The sequence below is a fragment of the Dermacentor variabilis genome, chromosome 3 (assembly GCF_050947875.1).
Source record: "Dermacentor variabilis isolate Ectoservices chromosome 3, ASM5094787v1, whole genome shotgun sequence".
Lineage (NCBI taxonomy): Eukaryota > Metazoa > Arthropoda > Arachnida > Ixodida > Ixodidae > Dermacentor > Dermacentor variabilis.
The window spans coordinates 23,289,304-23,305,528 of NC_134570.1; the positions used below are offsets into that span (position 1 = coordinate 23,289,304).

General features: G+C 43.9%; 2 protein-coding genes across 5 annotated transcripts in view; one reads left to right on the forward strand and one right to left on the reverse strand.

Annotated features, from left to right (window-relative positions):
• Tango5 (Transport and Golgi organization 5) overlaps nt 1-5,169 on the reverse strand; it is a 39,487-nt gene extending 34,318 nt beyond the window's left edge. The window contains exon 1 of one of the 4 annotated variants that reach the window (XM_075684512.1): nt 4,903-5,169. In XM_075684512.1, the coding sequence (XP_075540627.1) occupies nt 4,903-5,022 (120 nt within the window). In that variant the 5' untranslated portion in view covers nt 5,023-5,169. Of the gene's footprint in view, nt 1-3,354; nt 3,435-3,633; nt 3,863-3,931; nt 4,161-4,902 lie in introns of those variants that run through there. The other 3 variants (XM_075684514.1, XM_075684515.1, XM_075684513.1) reach the window with 3 other exon arrangements.
• A 266-nt stretch (nt 5,170-5,435) lies between these two features.
• Nucleotides 5,436-6,662, forward strand: Stoml2 (stomatin like 2). Its single transcript, XM_075684516.1, has one exon. It carries the CDS (start codon nt 5,553-5,555, stop codon nt 6,627-6,629), a length of 1,077 nt encoding a protein of 358 aa, XP_075540631.1. The 5' UTR covers nt 5,436-5,552; the 3' UTR covers nt 6,630-6,662.
• Nucleotides 6,663-16,225: the final 9,563 nt, after the last annotated feature.

The following is a 16,225-nucleotide window of genomic DNA, read 5'->3' on the forward strand; positions in this document are numbered from 1 at the left end:
TTGCTACCGACTCATTAGGTTGTTGTACCCGTAGCTCCATCATCTGCTGGACACAGTCGCGTCGGTCAGCACTCGCAAAAGTATCTGCGATTTTCTGACTAAAGTCATTCCATGTCGTTAGGCTAGCTTCGCGGTTTTCGTACGAAGTATGGCCGCTGTCGTCAAGGGCGAAATAGACGTGGGAGAGCTTTTGCTGCTCAGTCCACTGATTAATCTGTGCGACGCATTCATATTTGTCAAGCCAGTCTTCAATGTCTTCGAAGACTGCTCTGAGATAGCGATTGGGAACCAGAGGATGCAGAACGGTTGCTGGCTGTGGACTGGAAAACCGGCTGCTTTGGGGTGCTTGCGTTGGGCTGGTTTCGGTCACTGAGAGATGTGTGGAGCTCCTAGAGGGAGGTGGTTAGAGAGGGGAGAACTCCGGGGCAAGGCCTAGCAGTCGACGACTAAAGCGATGCACAGGTGTTGTAACTGGTGATAAAGCGTCCGGGCTAGAGGAACAACTCCCAGAAGGACTCCCGAGCATCAGGCGCGGTCAGTACCCCGCACCTCCACCAGTGTAGCAACACAATGCGGACAGTAGACAGGGAGACATTCAAGAGCCGCAGGACAACTTGTTCAAATACAAAACAGGCCAGAGACACGTCTTCTTCGTGCTTGCTGAAAATCCCACTGACCCACTAGACGAAGTCCGTTAATGTCCCTATCTTCGTTGTCGTCTGCATAGAAGAATAGACGCGTCAATATGGTAAATGAGCAACATTAACTGTATGGCTATAAGTAAAATGACGAGCACAGCTGTTGTCACTGCTTCCCTGCAAAATCAGTTGAAGACAACACCCCACGAGAACGATTTTGTGTGCGACAGCAACGGGCCGTGGCTTCAAGTGACGAAACGGGCTGTTACAGATCGTTCGATCCCTTTGTTCTGGAAATCTAGAATTCGTCGCTCTTTGCCCGTAAATGCTACGAGTGACTAGTCAATAACGCGAAGCCGGCACTGGATGTACATCGGTCAAGTACTACCAACTGCCGCACGAAACAAACGACCAAATTTGGATATGTGCAAGGATAAGAACCTATTGCAAGACCTTTCAGAAATATTTTATGCTGCTTTTCACAGCAAAACACATCAACTTAAATTAATAAAGCACATGTCACGCTAGTTACAGCGCATATTTGCTGCCGTCATACTGGCAACACCAGGGAGACGTTGCTCAATGTTAGCACTCGCATGGGGTTCGACTTTAGGCAATGAGCGAACGCGGCAGCTATATCCATCATGTCGCTTGTCGCGCTGGAGATTGCTTGCATAGGGTTTATACTTTATCGTACAAGTACTGCTATCTGTACTGGCACAACTCGCCACAACAAGTATGAATTGGTCACAATACAGAAAGGGCTGAATTTCCTTCAAGCTAACTTTGCATGACAAATGTTCTATCAATAATGCAGGCTGATATGAAAGGGAGAGAGAGAGAGAGAGAGAGAGAATAATGCAGAGAAAGGCAGGGAGGTTAACCTGATGTAGTTCCGGTTGGCTACCCTGCGCAGTGGGAAGGGTTAAGGGGGATAAAAAGAGAAACAGAGCGGAAGGGGGAGATAGAAAGAAAGGAAGACAAGCACGAACAAAGCGCGTACACTACAGAGCGGTAGGGGGTGACATTCTTAGAGTCTGTCGTGAAGCCCCATGGACCGCAAGAACCTTAATAGCACGAGTAAGGCCTTCAACGCGGGTGTTCTTTCGGAGCATTGGCCTAAAGCTTTTAGTTCTGAAAGTGGATGATTGTCCAACTGGTCCAGTACTCTGCACATCACTTGTCTCTCAGCACTGTATCGCGGGCAGACACAGATAATATGTGCGAACGTCTCGTCGATGTTACATGTGTCGCACGTGGGGCTGTTGGCCATTCCTATAAGGAAAGCTAGAAAACTAGTGTACTTAAGGTTAAAAAATTTCCAATGTAGCACTTTTAATTATAGCAAGCATCATTCGATTTCCATTCGAATCCATACTTTCACAGTTACTGTTTGAATGATTGTTAGGAGTTTTACTCCGTCCCCCTGTATGTCACCACCTGTGAAGACTGCACTGACACCCAATTGCGATTCAACACTAAGTTCAAATTTAATCCACTGTCTGATTGACAACCTTTAAGTCAACGAGCAAGAAGCTCGAATGAACAAGAGTGCAACTGCAGACATCACAGAAGAATAAATGTCAGTTTTTTCAAGCTCATAACAAAGTAATGCATTAATTCAAAGCCTTAGAAACCAGGCACAAGGAAATTAACAACAGGTAACCTCACTCCAATAGAGACAGCATAAAGGCGCACACTTTTCATACTTAAATCACAGACTTTTTCATACTTAAATTATATGCATAAAAAGTGCTTATTATAGGAAAGGTCCATGGTCTAGCTAATAGATGTTAACCCATTGAACACGCACAATAAGAATGTGAAATGAATGCCACTCGTATATATGCGTAAATTAATGCAATACAGTGACCTAACCGTCATGTTCTAGGTCAGTAGTACACTTCACTGGCAGCTACGGAGGAAGACTCGTGACGGGTGAGTTACAGAGGCTGTCGTTAGGCCATGCGCAAAAATCCGAAATAAAAGGTCGACGGTTGAGACGTAGACGGCGAAAGGACAAACGCTAATTTGCGTTCCAGTAGCCTTCGTCTGTACTCGTCTTCCTACGATATGTATATGTGTGTTATGCGCAGGCGTTGCGACGAGCTGCGCACGAAACACTCTAGAAGCAAATTCACAGTCTCTTGTAGCCAAAATTTGTTTACAGCAATGACTAACGGAACAATTCAAAGAACAGTCGCAGTACACCGCTCAACGTGTCATGGCCATCACCGGCAATTGCTTCCTCCCAGTAAATCCAAGTAGTTGCTACATCGGCCCAATATTTCTGTTTTCAACGTATGTGACCTAAACAAGCAATTTCCTGACACTAGACGGCCGATTAGTACCCAAGTGCGCAGTCTTTCATGCACTAACTGCGGTGCTCTCCAAGCACGGCGCATCACGACCGTAACGATCTACGGAATAGTCGCACGTGACGCGCAAGGTCATCAACGGGGCCACTCGAGACGAATACGAGCATTTCACGCCGACCATCAATGCTGAAGGTGAGTGCTGTTGAAGGTGACACAAATCCGATTCATTCAATCACGCCATGTGACGGCGTGTGGGGAGTGTACCACGCGGTTACCGACAATGCGAGCGAGGAGCGGCCAACGACACCAGGTCAGTCACCTTCCGGTAGAGCTAAATCACATCTGCCCTAACAACGACATTCGAGTTTTGTTCTATTCTGCTTCTAGCGCATACTTACTAAAGGAGGATTTACCATGGCGTATTGTGATACGCAAAGAAACTTCGGCGCCGCGCGTATACCGCTAGAAGAAACGTTCTGCAATCGCCACGCTGCGCACGACACTGTGGGTATGAGCCCACGGTCCACTATACCCTAGGCACACCAGCGCGTGACTACAACGAACGGCGCGATCACAGCGTGATCGCGACAAAGAGAAGCTCGCCCGAGAACGGGAGCGCGCTAGCTACCTTGAACAAAGGGGGGAAGTAAGCATGCGCTTCAGCCAGCGTGATTTACCTCAACTCAGCCTGCCAGCAAGAAGTCCCGAAATCAAGAAATCTTCAGAGTTGTGTCACATAATGACGAAGCTTCCTCACACGAGAGAACATTTCGGCACCACAACGCAGAGCGCTACAACACTTTTCTATGGCGACGTGGCAGACGACTTTTCTTTCCGGGCGGTGAACGCTCAGATTCCTAAAGCGCGGTTTCGCAGCCAGCAGGAAAATCTCGCAAGTTCGCTCCGTGGAAAACAACGAATGGTAACTGCAACCAAATGAGAAGACGAAGAGTAGAAAGAAAGGACGCCACTCACAGCGCATTCACTAGTCCATTTGATGGTGACGCGATCACGCACGTAGCGCGTGCTCCGCTCCGACACACACAGCGTCTGTGAAGTACTACAGCTGTTTCTACGGAAAGCGGCGGACCGAAAGAGCGAAACTATCGGCACAGGTACACTTGCCGTAGCCGCGTTGCGCTGCTATCACACCACGCCGACCACGCATTCATTTTTATCATCCATTCTTTCTTCTTTTGCCCTATTAGCGCGAGCACGTGACATCCTTTATTCTAACGGAAGTTCTAGGACGGCTACGCGCATCCTACGCCTGCGTATCCGAGCGTGCCGGTGCGTAACATCCGCAAGTTTATTCGTCGCCAAGGCAGCGAGCGGCGTCTTTCGTTTGTCGATACCAGTCGCCGTTATCTCTTGCTGGAAGCTCTGATGCCTTTGTCGCTGCATCAGCAGTTCTTGCACTCCATAGCAATAAGATTTGAGTCCTAACCAATATTTATTTTACAGTTTCAGTGAACAAATGTAAAATAAAGCATGCCGTGTCCAGCATGACTATTAAAACTCAATTAACTAGCTGATAAGATACAAATGCGCGTATTTAAGAGGTTCAGGCACGTCTTGTCCTTTCCGGATTTGACAAATTAAATAACCTAGCTTTCTTTTTTTCCGGAGAAGAAGAAGAAACTGTAGAAGTGGCCGAGTCCACTCGAGAGAGTATCACAACCACTCAAGTATTCCCCTAGTTGAATATCTATAGGAGAGCGGAGTTCCTGTGTCGGCTGCCGCGCTGACGAACACCGACGCAGAAAAATAGGATAGAGCGAAACTGTGTAATTCACCACACCAGGTGCGCAAAAACCATGCAGAACGGGACACCAAAACTGCCATATGCTGAAGTGGGACCTCCAATCAAATTGGCCGGTCATGAAAGCAGGCAATGACTTCATGCGTTGCGGTGTCTCTTGACAGCGCTTTGACATGCTACTGACCATGTCTGCTTTCTTGCCGGACGATTTTATGCCTCGGTATTTCAGTTCTTGACGCAGCGCATCCTTAGTGAGAGACTTGTACTCCCGACGAATGGGCGCCCGTTTGTTTTTCGGGCCCATCCCTAAATATTAGAAAATGCAGCACTGGTGGCTAAATGAGGCTCGGCGACGCGCCTCCGAGCTCATTATCTTTCTGTTGAAGTTTTCAAATGCTAGAGAACGGTCCTATGAAACAGCATTAAAGAGCACAAAGCATCGCGAGAAACAAAACGTACGCCCTGCTTCTCTGTATAGCACATTTTCCATGCATTTTCTATCAGCCGGTGCCCATGACTAGTGCTACCGGTGAATGAAAGAGCCTTGTATAAACACATTACTGATTCAAGCAAAACAAATTGGGTAGTGAAAAAAAAAAGCTTGAAAGGAAAACAGTAGCCATGGTTTTACTGGTTCAGTGAGTGTGTATTGTCAATGTCATGTAGGTCAGTGCTATTGTCTCATTACTCCCGCTAACGTTGGTCTTCGGAAGTTCACAACCAGCAACATTGTGAAAGCAAGAAACGGCATTGTGCAGCGTGATGTTCTGCCGGTAACTGAGCCGACGTCTGTGGTGTTCAAGTGGTCGTCTCCGATTATACAAGCCCGCAAGCATGTATTCCATGGTTAGAGCAACATCCTGCAGAACTCTACTGCGCAACGTCGTGTCAACGACTGCCCGTTGCTCACGACAGAGGTCCACTACACCCATCAATACTGTGATTATGTTTGTACCTCAGCAGGAAGCATGGGTGGTCGAGAGGATGGGAAAATTCTCGCGAATATTAGAGCCCGGCTTGAACTTGCTGCTGCCCGTGGTAGATCGCGTTCGCTATGTCCAGTCTCTCAAAGAAATAGCCATAGACATCCCACAGCAGTCTGCCATCACGCTGGACAACGTGACGCTCAACATCGACGGAGTTCTCTACCTGAAAGTGGTCGACCCGTACCGTGCGAGCTACGGTGTCGAAGACCCCGAATTTGCCATCACGCAGCTCGCGCAGACGACGATGCGTTCCGAGCTGGGCAAGATAGCCCTCGATAGTGTCTTCAAGGAGCGCGAGTCGCTCAACATTGCCATTGTGGACGCCATCAACAAGGCCAGCGGTGCCTGGGGCATCGTCTGCCTGCGCTACGAGATCCGCGATATCCGTCTACCACAGCGGGTCCACGAAGCAATGCAGATGCAGGTTGAGGCTGAGCGAAAGAAGAGAGCAGCAGTTTTAGAGTCGGAAGGAATCCGAGAAGCGGATATCAACGTAGCTGAGGGCCAGCGCCGTGCGCGCATACTGGCCTCAGAAGCGGAGAAGATGGAGCTCATTAACAAGGCGCAGGGAGAGGCTAATGCCACGCTGGCTAAAGCTGAAGCCAAGGCCAAGGCCCTTAGCAGAATAGCCAACTCCTTGCAACAACCAGTCGGTGGCAATGCCGCGTCATTTATGGTGGCCGAGCAATACGTGCAAGCCTTCAAGAGTCTCGCTAAGGAAGGCAACACCATCATCCTTCCTGCAAACACAGGTGACGTGACGTCGTCTGTGGTCCAGGCCATGGCCATCTACAAGAACCTCGCACATCCTGTAAAAACAACGCAGATAGAGACTGGAAACCAGTCCACAGATAGCTTGGCAGAGTACATAAGCGATGACGAGGACAGGAAAGATGCCATGGACTCCACGAAACGCCAGACATGAGACCTCACATTAAAGACTTCTGTTCTTGGAGCATCCTTGAATCCTAGTGTGACAACCTAAATTGGCCTTGGAATTTGTTATGAACAGCTGCGTTCAAAGCAAGAGTACAGGGACAAAAGTTTATTAATGATATTCTGTGAACGCACATGCACTTTGCAAACAGTGGTTGTACGTACATACATGTTGGCGTGCCACTGGAAATTTTAACATTATTCGCCATCAGTATTAAGATGTGCAGAACTACGCATCATAATAGCTGCTTTGTATATTAAACTTATAATTGCTATCAGCAAAACTTGCTGGATGAAGCATGGTTGGGAAATTGTGCTGTACTTGGCACAAGTACACAGACAGTAGGGCACACACAATGCAGCATATCTCCTTTATGTCTGCCCACTTCTTGAGTGTTTCATACTTTTTCCAAGTATGCAACACCAACTTGTAATAGGCTTTATGTTAGGTATGTCGTTGCTATTGCATGCAAATGGCAGTTATCTAGTCTGTTAACAGAGCCAGCACTATTTTACCTCAACTAAAAATTGGGATGTGCACAAAATGCATCAACTGCTGAGCAAAGCCAACACTATGAAGTTTGGTCCTAACATCTTGTTTTTTAGAGGAAATTTCTTGGACTGGTTATGTAGGACATACATAATAAAAATTGTTCATTCATTTATATGAACAACTACCTTTAACTGTTGCCCGTATACTGCTCTTGGCACGGAACATGGCACAGTGGTGCATCAGGGTTATGACATAGGACTGGTAGACGTCGGACGCAGTTCAGAGTCATGGCCAGCCTTCTGTTTGGAGGTTCCACAGATGTGCACTCCATGTCATTCCATAAGGTAGCAGTTGCCCTGCATCAGTGTAACCTATTTAGCTTAATACTTCTGTCTTCATTCACAATTCATTGCATCCTTAAAAAAATAGAGTTAACCTGTTTAATTTTGCTGGAACCTCCTAACTGAGGCCTCCTGTTTTGTTCTAGTACTTTGTGTGGATACAAGGAACTTGCAATGAGACTGATACATTTCAGCATGTTATGTAATAGCAGTAATTTTTCATATATCAATATGTAAATGTCTGCAAGCTGTATCTTGCATACATGGTCTGCTGAAAATGTGCGTCTTTCTTTGGCAGGCATGTGAAAAGCTGAGGTGAACTTACCCACAATCTGCACTCTTAGTCTCAGATTCCTCCCACGATAAGAAGTGCTGTAGCAAGGGCCATATTTTGTTATAATTATTCTACTCCAATTCAATTCACTTCATAGCATCCTTACCTCTGAGCGGCCAATCCCGGTAATAGCAAGAGTGCAGGTTCATGCAGTCTACGAGTAAGGCCAAGAAGCATGGAACATAAGACTTGTTGCAAAATATGGCCCCACATGTAATAATTGAAGAAGAATGAGATGCTGTGCCAATTAGGTGAGCCCATTGCATGTACCAATTGCTTCCCACACACTGATGCATCATGTGACCTCAATTAAGGAGCTTATGCCAGCTCTTGGTCAATCACAGCGATATATCTTATGAGAAAGATGAGAAAACAAGAGTCAAGAGGATGCAACAGTGTGAGGGCACTGCATTGACTACAGCTCGTACATGGCGACTGTTATTTTTATGACTACCACCAAAAATTATTGTGGCATTTAGAATGATATAAAAATTCGCTGGAGTGCCTCACCCAAATTTACACCCGACTAAGCATAAATATAATTACATCATTGTGTGGCAATAGAGTATGCATTATTCAATGTCTCCAATAATGCATTTATATGGCTCATGGGTCAAAAATTTGACCGTCCGGTGTCAATGGTTCCAAAAGTCAATGGCACCAAAATGGGGGTCGAACACTTGACCTTTTGTGTTAATGAAGGCAAGGTTAGTTAATGTACTGTTAATTACGGCACATAAACCCAAAACCTTTGGTGGGAGTCAAACCCACATACTAGGAAGTAACAACGAATGAGAATGTCAAGTAATTTAATGAATGTCTCGTGAGCACACAGGGTTTCGCCTTCATCCTCTTTAGCGTGTGCTAAAATGACTGTCAATTTTATTAGAATAATGGCCGTGTGCATTAGTTCGACAGGGAGACAAGGGAAAAGAAAATGCACATAAGCACTGGTTTATGTGCACACACTTCACATTCAGTGGTCCGCTCCAGCCAAACTTGCTGATTCAGTAATGTATAAACATTTCAGTTGCATGCTTTGGCCATAGCCATTAGCAGCACAACTGTGTTGAGCCCTCCATTAATGCTCTACCTTACAAAATGTGATTGGTTGCTTGAAGTTTTTGTGACTGTTAATTTGACTCTCCAGTCTGTTCACTTACACATCTACGTGATGCAAGTCTGCAGTCAAAGCTTGTGAGAGAAAATGTAAATATATTGCACTTGTCACTTTACACTCAAAATGCCACTTGGCTTCTGAGGTGTGCTGCATACCAGTTGGTCATAATTACCTGCAATCATTTTGCCCTCATTGTACCTTAAGTTTAACCGGAAGGCAAGTTAGTTGTCAGTGTTTTAAGGAGTTGTTTCTTTTAAGGCACTACTCCATTGACACAGAGCTGAAAACCAGCAGTGCACTATATGTTCTATAGTTTGTGACAACCTAAGAATTACAAGCTTATATGTGCACAGTTTGCATAGATGTGCCAGTTTATTAAGTTCACTCGTTTGCCTGACATCAAGCGTTCACGCATGTTTCAAACTACTTTTTCAGTGCAGATCAGTCTGTGTCACAGGTTTCAGGTTGAAACCTGAATGTCTAGGGAAAATTTCATGGGTGATCTGAATATCACTGCTTCATAGTTAACATTTTACGCTGAAATAACTAGCCTTTATTTTCCAATCATCATAGTATTTACATTAGCAGAGAAAAATAATTGACCTGTGAGCGGACTTCAGCAGGCTCGGCTTTCTTTCAGAGGTTAAGGCAGGTGCGCTGCATTTTTATGGGAGCAACTTCTTTGTAATCCTCAGGTTGTCACAGACTAGTGTAGAAGTTTTTGGTATTTGCCAATAAATGCCAAAAATAACTTCATATCTGCATTGAAAAATTGCTATATATTGAACAATGCTGAATTAGAGAGTCTGCGTTGGCTTATCGCAATAGCACAAGTGGGATAGTGCATAGACTACAGTTGAGGGATCACATTCTAAGGTGCGCATTTGTTAGGAGTTGGCTGGGAAAGGAAGCATGGATGGATGAAATACTGAGCTTCTCATTACAAGGAACCAGCCAGTATACAGCCAGCATGCCAGAAAAAAAAAAAAAAAATAGTGCGATTACCAATAAGGAAAGGGTAAAAAAGAAATTTAATGCAAAATCTCAAAAGACAATTTGCAAGAAAACTGATGCAGAACTAGTCTTTGCATGTTGATAGATTACTTGTTAGCTGTAATTGTATAGCAAGCATGACCTTGGACATAGGAATCACCATTAGGAATTCTAGAGGGCTGAAGAGTTCAATCTGGTGTAGCCTGAATCTTGAGTGCAGCTTTGTTGCAAATAATATGTGGAAAACGTTGAAACCAGCTCTCACACAATAGCCTGCAGGTGCATGTGCCTGTTTAATTGAACGCTTGGATAACCAATCTACAAATTATGGGGCCTAACATCTGTAAACAACTTGCAGTCTGTGAGAGAGGCCATAGTTGTGGGGGAAGGGCTCCGAATGAATTTTGATCATGTGTGGTTCTATAATCCTCACACAATTCTTTTTATAATGCTCACAAATTCTTTTTTATAACTGCACCTAATTTCCATATTATGGCTGTAAAATCAAGGAATAATGTCAACCTTCTTTTTTTCTTTTGTAACTTTTACCTTGGTTCAATATTTTGCACATGCAAAAAACTGAAAAGTTGGTTTACTTACCTTTTGTCAAATTCTTTTCAACTTAACCTGATCAACCATAACAGAGTTGGGCTGCATTATAATGAAGCTTCTTCTGACATGAAAATGCATTTATTATATCCAAGATTAATTACAAGGATGTATTCATTAAATGCTAATATTGACATAACATTGTATACTTGCTTTGTTATATCCGGTAATTCATTATATCCGTTATATTGAGGTTTGATTGTATAATGGTGAAATGCTTCCAAGTATACCCAACTTTGTGGCAGTGACAGCTCTGTTCACAATGCTCTGGTTGGTGTGTCTCCAGCTACACAAACAACCAAGTTCTTCAGAAATTTATTCCTCAGGCTTCGCATTTCGTTGGTGTGTCACCGCAAGCTGCACCATGCAGAGTCCTCCAGCGGTAAGGAGAGAAGACTCATTCCAGCACAGAAAGGGTGAAAACATTTGCGTTACGGAGGGAGACGAGATTAAGGGAAGTTAAAGTGGTGGTCCTTGGTTCAGGTTTAGAGGGAAGTAGATGCAAAAGAAAGTTGTGGTTTGCGTCCAGTTGTTTCATCTACATTTGCACTTACATTCATTTTCGCGGGTTTCTGTTTATACTCCTGAAGATCACGAGCATGTATTCCCAACTGTGAAAGGTTGTCAGTACGCCTGTAGGGTTTGCCTATGTAGCCGAGTTCACGGCTCTCTGCACACATGCGTTTCCGAAACTACGAGGCCAGAACCATTTAGAAATCATTTTATATTGGGTTACCCATCGTGATCAGGAAAACACATCTATCTCGCATACATCATTAAGTTTTTAGGCAAGTTTTTTTGTCGGTGATAAGGCAGCCTTGCCGCCTATGGGATTATCTGACTGAGTTATGTGGAATGCTGGGTTGCCATAGTCGAACGTTTAAATCCTTCTGTAACGTTCTTTTTTTCTTTTAATTTGACAATGGTGAGCTTGAAATTCACCTCCTCCAGTGCACTACATCTGCGGGCTTGGAGTGACACCTGACACGGGCAAAAGATGCCGAGAGTGAGTGGGGCTATACTAATCCAGGTACAACCAAATTAGGAAGGTCCACTAAGCTTCAACAAAGACACTCCCTCATCAGAACAGGAATTGGCCTCCCTGGTGCAGTATTCGGCCACTACCTCCCAAATGATTCCTTCAATAAACCCATGGCCCTCAGTCCCCAGCAGCTGCGGAGCATCTGACCAAGGCGGCAGCCAGACCTGCAATGCAGCAGAGGCTGCCAAGAATCTCTGGGACCGGACAGCAGGCCACCAATGAAAATTGACCCTGTCAACCTTTAATTGCCGAATTCTGCCGAGTGAGCCTAGCTTAGCAGTACTCTTGGAGGAACTATCAGACATTGTTTGGGATATCACTGGCCTTAGTGAGATTAGAACTGGTGAGGCTTATACATTGCGAAATAACGAACATGTCCTCTGCTACAGAGGTCTCCCAGATAACAAGCAATACGGGGTAGGATTCCTAATCCATAAGGACATAGCGGGCAACATTGACAAATTCTACAGCATCAATGGGAGGGTAGCTGTAGTCATAATCAAACTTAATAAGCGGTATAGATTAAAGGTAGTACGAGCCTACGCTCCAACATCCAGTCACGATGAGGAGGAAGTAGATCAGTTTTATGAAGATGTTGAATTAGCGATCAGAAAAGTGCAAACTCAGTATACTGTATTAATGGGTGATTTCAATGCAAAAGTGGGGAAAAAGCAGGCTGGTGAACAAGCAATTGGCAACTACAGCGTCGATTCAAGGAACGCTAGAGGAGAGATGCTGGTGGAATAAGCTTCGAATAATGAACACCTTTTTCAGGAAGCATAGCAACAGAAAGTGGACCTGGAAAAGCACTAATGGTGAAACAAGAAATGAAATTGACTTCATACTTTCTGCTGATCCCAGCATAGTGCAGGTTGTAGAAATGATAGCTAGACTAAAGTGCAGTGATCATAGGTTAGCGAGGGCTAGGATTCACCTCAATTTGAAGAGAGAAAGTAAAATTGGTCAAGAAGAAACAGGTCAACCTAGAGGCAGTAAGGGCAAAAGCAGACAAACTCAGGCTGGTACTTGCAATCTGATATGCAGCCTTAGAACAGAGAGATGAAGATGACATAGAGATAATGAATGCAACCGTGACTAGGCTGGCTTCAGAGGCAGCAATTGAAGTGGTCGGCAAGGCACCAAGGCAACCAGTAGGCAAGCTCTCCCAAGTAACAAAGGACCTAATAAAGAAACAACAAAGAATGAGTGTCCAACTCAAGAGATAAGATAGAATTTGCGGAACTGTCAAAATTCATCAACAAGGCGAAAATAAGTGCTATTCGAAACTATAACGCGAGAAAGGCTGAAGAAACCGTAACAAATGGACGCAGCTTGAAATCGGTGAGGAAGAAACTTGGCTTAGGACATACCAAGATGTATGCACTAAAATATAAGCAGGGTAATATCATCAGCAATCTCGAAGATATAGTAAAAGCAGCGGAAAAATTCTATGCTAACCTGTACAGTACCCAGAGGAGTCTTGATACCTCAATTACAAACAGTACTGAACAAGATACAGGAACTCCTCCTATAACTAGCGATGAGGTCAGAAGGGCCTTGGCAAGACATGAAACGAGGAAGAGCGGCAGAAGATAGAATAACAGTCGATTTAATCAAAGATGGAGGAGACAATGCTTGGAAAACTGGCGGTTCTTCATATGAAGCGTTTATCAATTGCAAAGTTCCCAGAAAACTGGATGAATGCAAACATTATACTAATCCACAAAAAGGGAGACATTAAAGAAGTGAAAAATTATGGGCCCATTAGCTTACTCCCAGTATTATATAAAATATTTACCAAAATAATCTCCAATAGAATAAGGGCAACGCTGGACTTTAGTCAACCAAGGGAACAGGCTGGCTTCAGGAAGGGATACTCTACAATGGATCACACCATGTCATTAATCAGGTTATCGAGGAATCCACAGAGTCGATAAGCCTCTCTATATGGCTTTCACAGATTAAGAAAAGGCATTTGATTCAGTAGAGATACAAGCAGTCATAGAGGCATTACGTAATCAAGGAGTACAGGAGGCTTACGTAAATATCTTCGAAAATATCTGCAGACATTCAACAGCTACCCTGATTCTCAACAAGAAAAGCAGGAAGATACCTATAAAGAAAGGGGTCAGACAGGGAGACACAATCTCTCCTATGCTATTCACTGTGTGCTTTGAAGAAGTATTCAAGCTATTAAACTCGGAAGGCTTACGAGTAACGATTGACGGTGAATATCTCAACAACATTCGGTTTGCCAATGACATTGTTTTATTTAGCAACAATGCAGACGAGTTACAACAAATGATTGAGGACCTTAAGAGAGAGAGTGTAAGAGTGGGATTGAAAATTAATATGCAGAAGACAAAAATAATGATGAATAGCCGGGCAAAGGAACAAAAGTTCAGGATCACCAGTCGGCCTCTAAGGAGTACGTCTACCTAGGTCAATTAATCACAGGGAACCATGATCATGAGAAGGAAATTCACAGAAGAATAAAAATCGGTTGGATCGCATACGGCAGACATTGCCAGCTCCTGACTGGAAGCTAGCGTCGAAGCGGGCCGCCGCTCTGCGCAGCTCCAACCTCAAGACACAAGAGTGGGCTGTCCAGCAAGGCCGAGAGGCGGCGATGAGGCAAGGCCTCGAAGTCCCCTCATGGGAGACCTGAGCCCGGGTCGTCAAATTTGCCGGATTCAAAATAAAGTTGTTTCCATCCATCCATATGGGGCAGAGACTTGCAGACTGACAAAGGAGCTTGAGAACAAGTTAAGGACCACGCAAAGAGCGATAGTACGAAGATTGCTAGGCATAACATTAAGAGACAAAGAGAGCGGTCTGGATCAGAGAGCAAACGGGTATAGACCATACTCTGTAATTGACATCAAGAGAAAAAAGATGGAGCTGGGCTGGTCATGTAATGCGCTGGCAAAATAACCGTTGGACTATTAGGATTACAGAATAGGTACCAACAGAAGGGAAACGCAGTCAAGGACGGCAGAAGACTATGTGGAGCGCTGAAATGAGGAAATTCGCGGGCGCTAGTTAGAATCGGTTGGCGCAGGACAGGAGTAATTCGAGATCGCAAAGACAGGCCTTCATCCTGCAGTGGACATAAAACACGCTGCTGCTGCTGATGATGAAATGCAAAGGGTGGGTTGCAGTGTCGTAGGTTGTGCATATATAAATGTGACAGGTCATGTATATAGTGCAAAATTTCGACTGACAAGGTAGTACAAATGTGCGTACCTGTTTTTCCTAATGAAATAATAAATCACTACGTAAAACCTGTACATACAATGTCGTCTAACAAGAATATTTGAGGCACACAGGCCTCTTAATGGAATCGCACATGACATTCAATGGCTTCTTTGATTTCCTTAAGTTTCTTGTAAATGAGCTATCCCATTTCGGGCTATTGGGTATATGCCCATATTGTCCAATTGTGTGCACTACATTTACCTCAAAAGGATTTTATTAGCCACTACACTAAAACATTGCTTCACACAGATTCCAACATGTACACTGAAGCTGCATAAATTTTTCCTTTAGCAAATATTGCACAATTTCTATACAGGATTCAAGAAAATACTGGACAGAAATGCTCTTACTAGGCGCGCCTGCTGAACCTATTTGATGATTCCACTGCACAGAACGCAAAATATTAGCGTCTTATGGAACAAAAAAATTTGATAAGGTTATGAAATATTTTACAACTGGTGAAAATTTTGAAATTTTGGGGCAGCAAAGTCTACAAATGTAACTTCACTGATATATTGGAGAATTTGGCTCTTACAACAACGCAAAATGACTGCATGAGCTCTTATTATGAACTAAATCTCCATCTTAATCCTACTGAAAGCACAAATACCCAACATACCAGCAAACAAAGTGCTACAGGAACATATAATATCACTTGCACTACAAAGCATGGCAGCTTCAATATATAACAAAATATTCAGTTTGATGGGTTAGACTGTGGCTTGACCATATTCAAGGCAACGTTTTGAAACTGCAAAAGGGTGACAGTGAGCGAGTTGGTTCATTCTGGGAGATGTGGGGAATGAAATAGGGATGGTAAAAAAAGGTGGACTTGATTGACAATTTTTTTTTTGCCATTTCCCATGCCTTTCTGAAACTATATGTAATGCATGAGAAGGGGAACTGAAGGGCTCAATTTTTGCTAGTCACAACCATATTAAGCAATAGGTAATGAAACCAAGGAAATCATAAGGGAAATTATTTCTTGTTTTAGTTGAAAAGTAGAAATGACAAGGTAAAAAAAAATGAAAGTGGACGAAAAAGTAACTTGCCGTTGGTGAGAGCATAATCTACACTGTTCTCTACTGAAGGTGTACATAAAGCTTAAATTTACCCATTTACATGCTGCTGAAGTTGATTATCCAGAGCCAAAATTGCTACATGTTGTTTTGCAGTGTACAAGATCTTGCTGCATTTTCCAAAAGAAAACACACATTGGACTCGTTCAAATGGTAAACAAAGCATTTTTTTTATATTACACAAATATGTACATGGAATGTCAACATTCATCTACACAAATGTGTGTGTGTGTGTGTGTGTGTGTGCATACACTGCCATTCACAAACGAAGAAGAAAAAAAAATGTATATTCAACCAAACTAGGCTTGCATACATA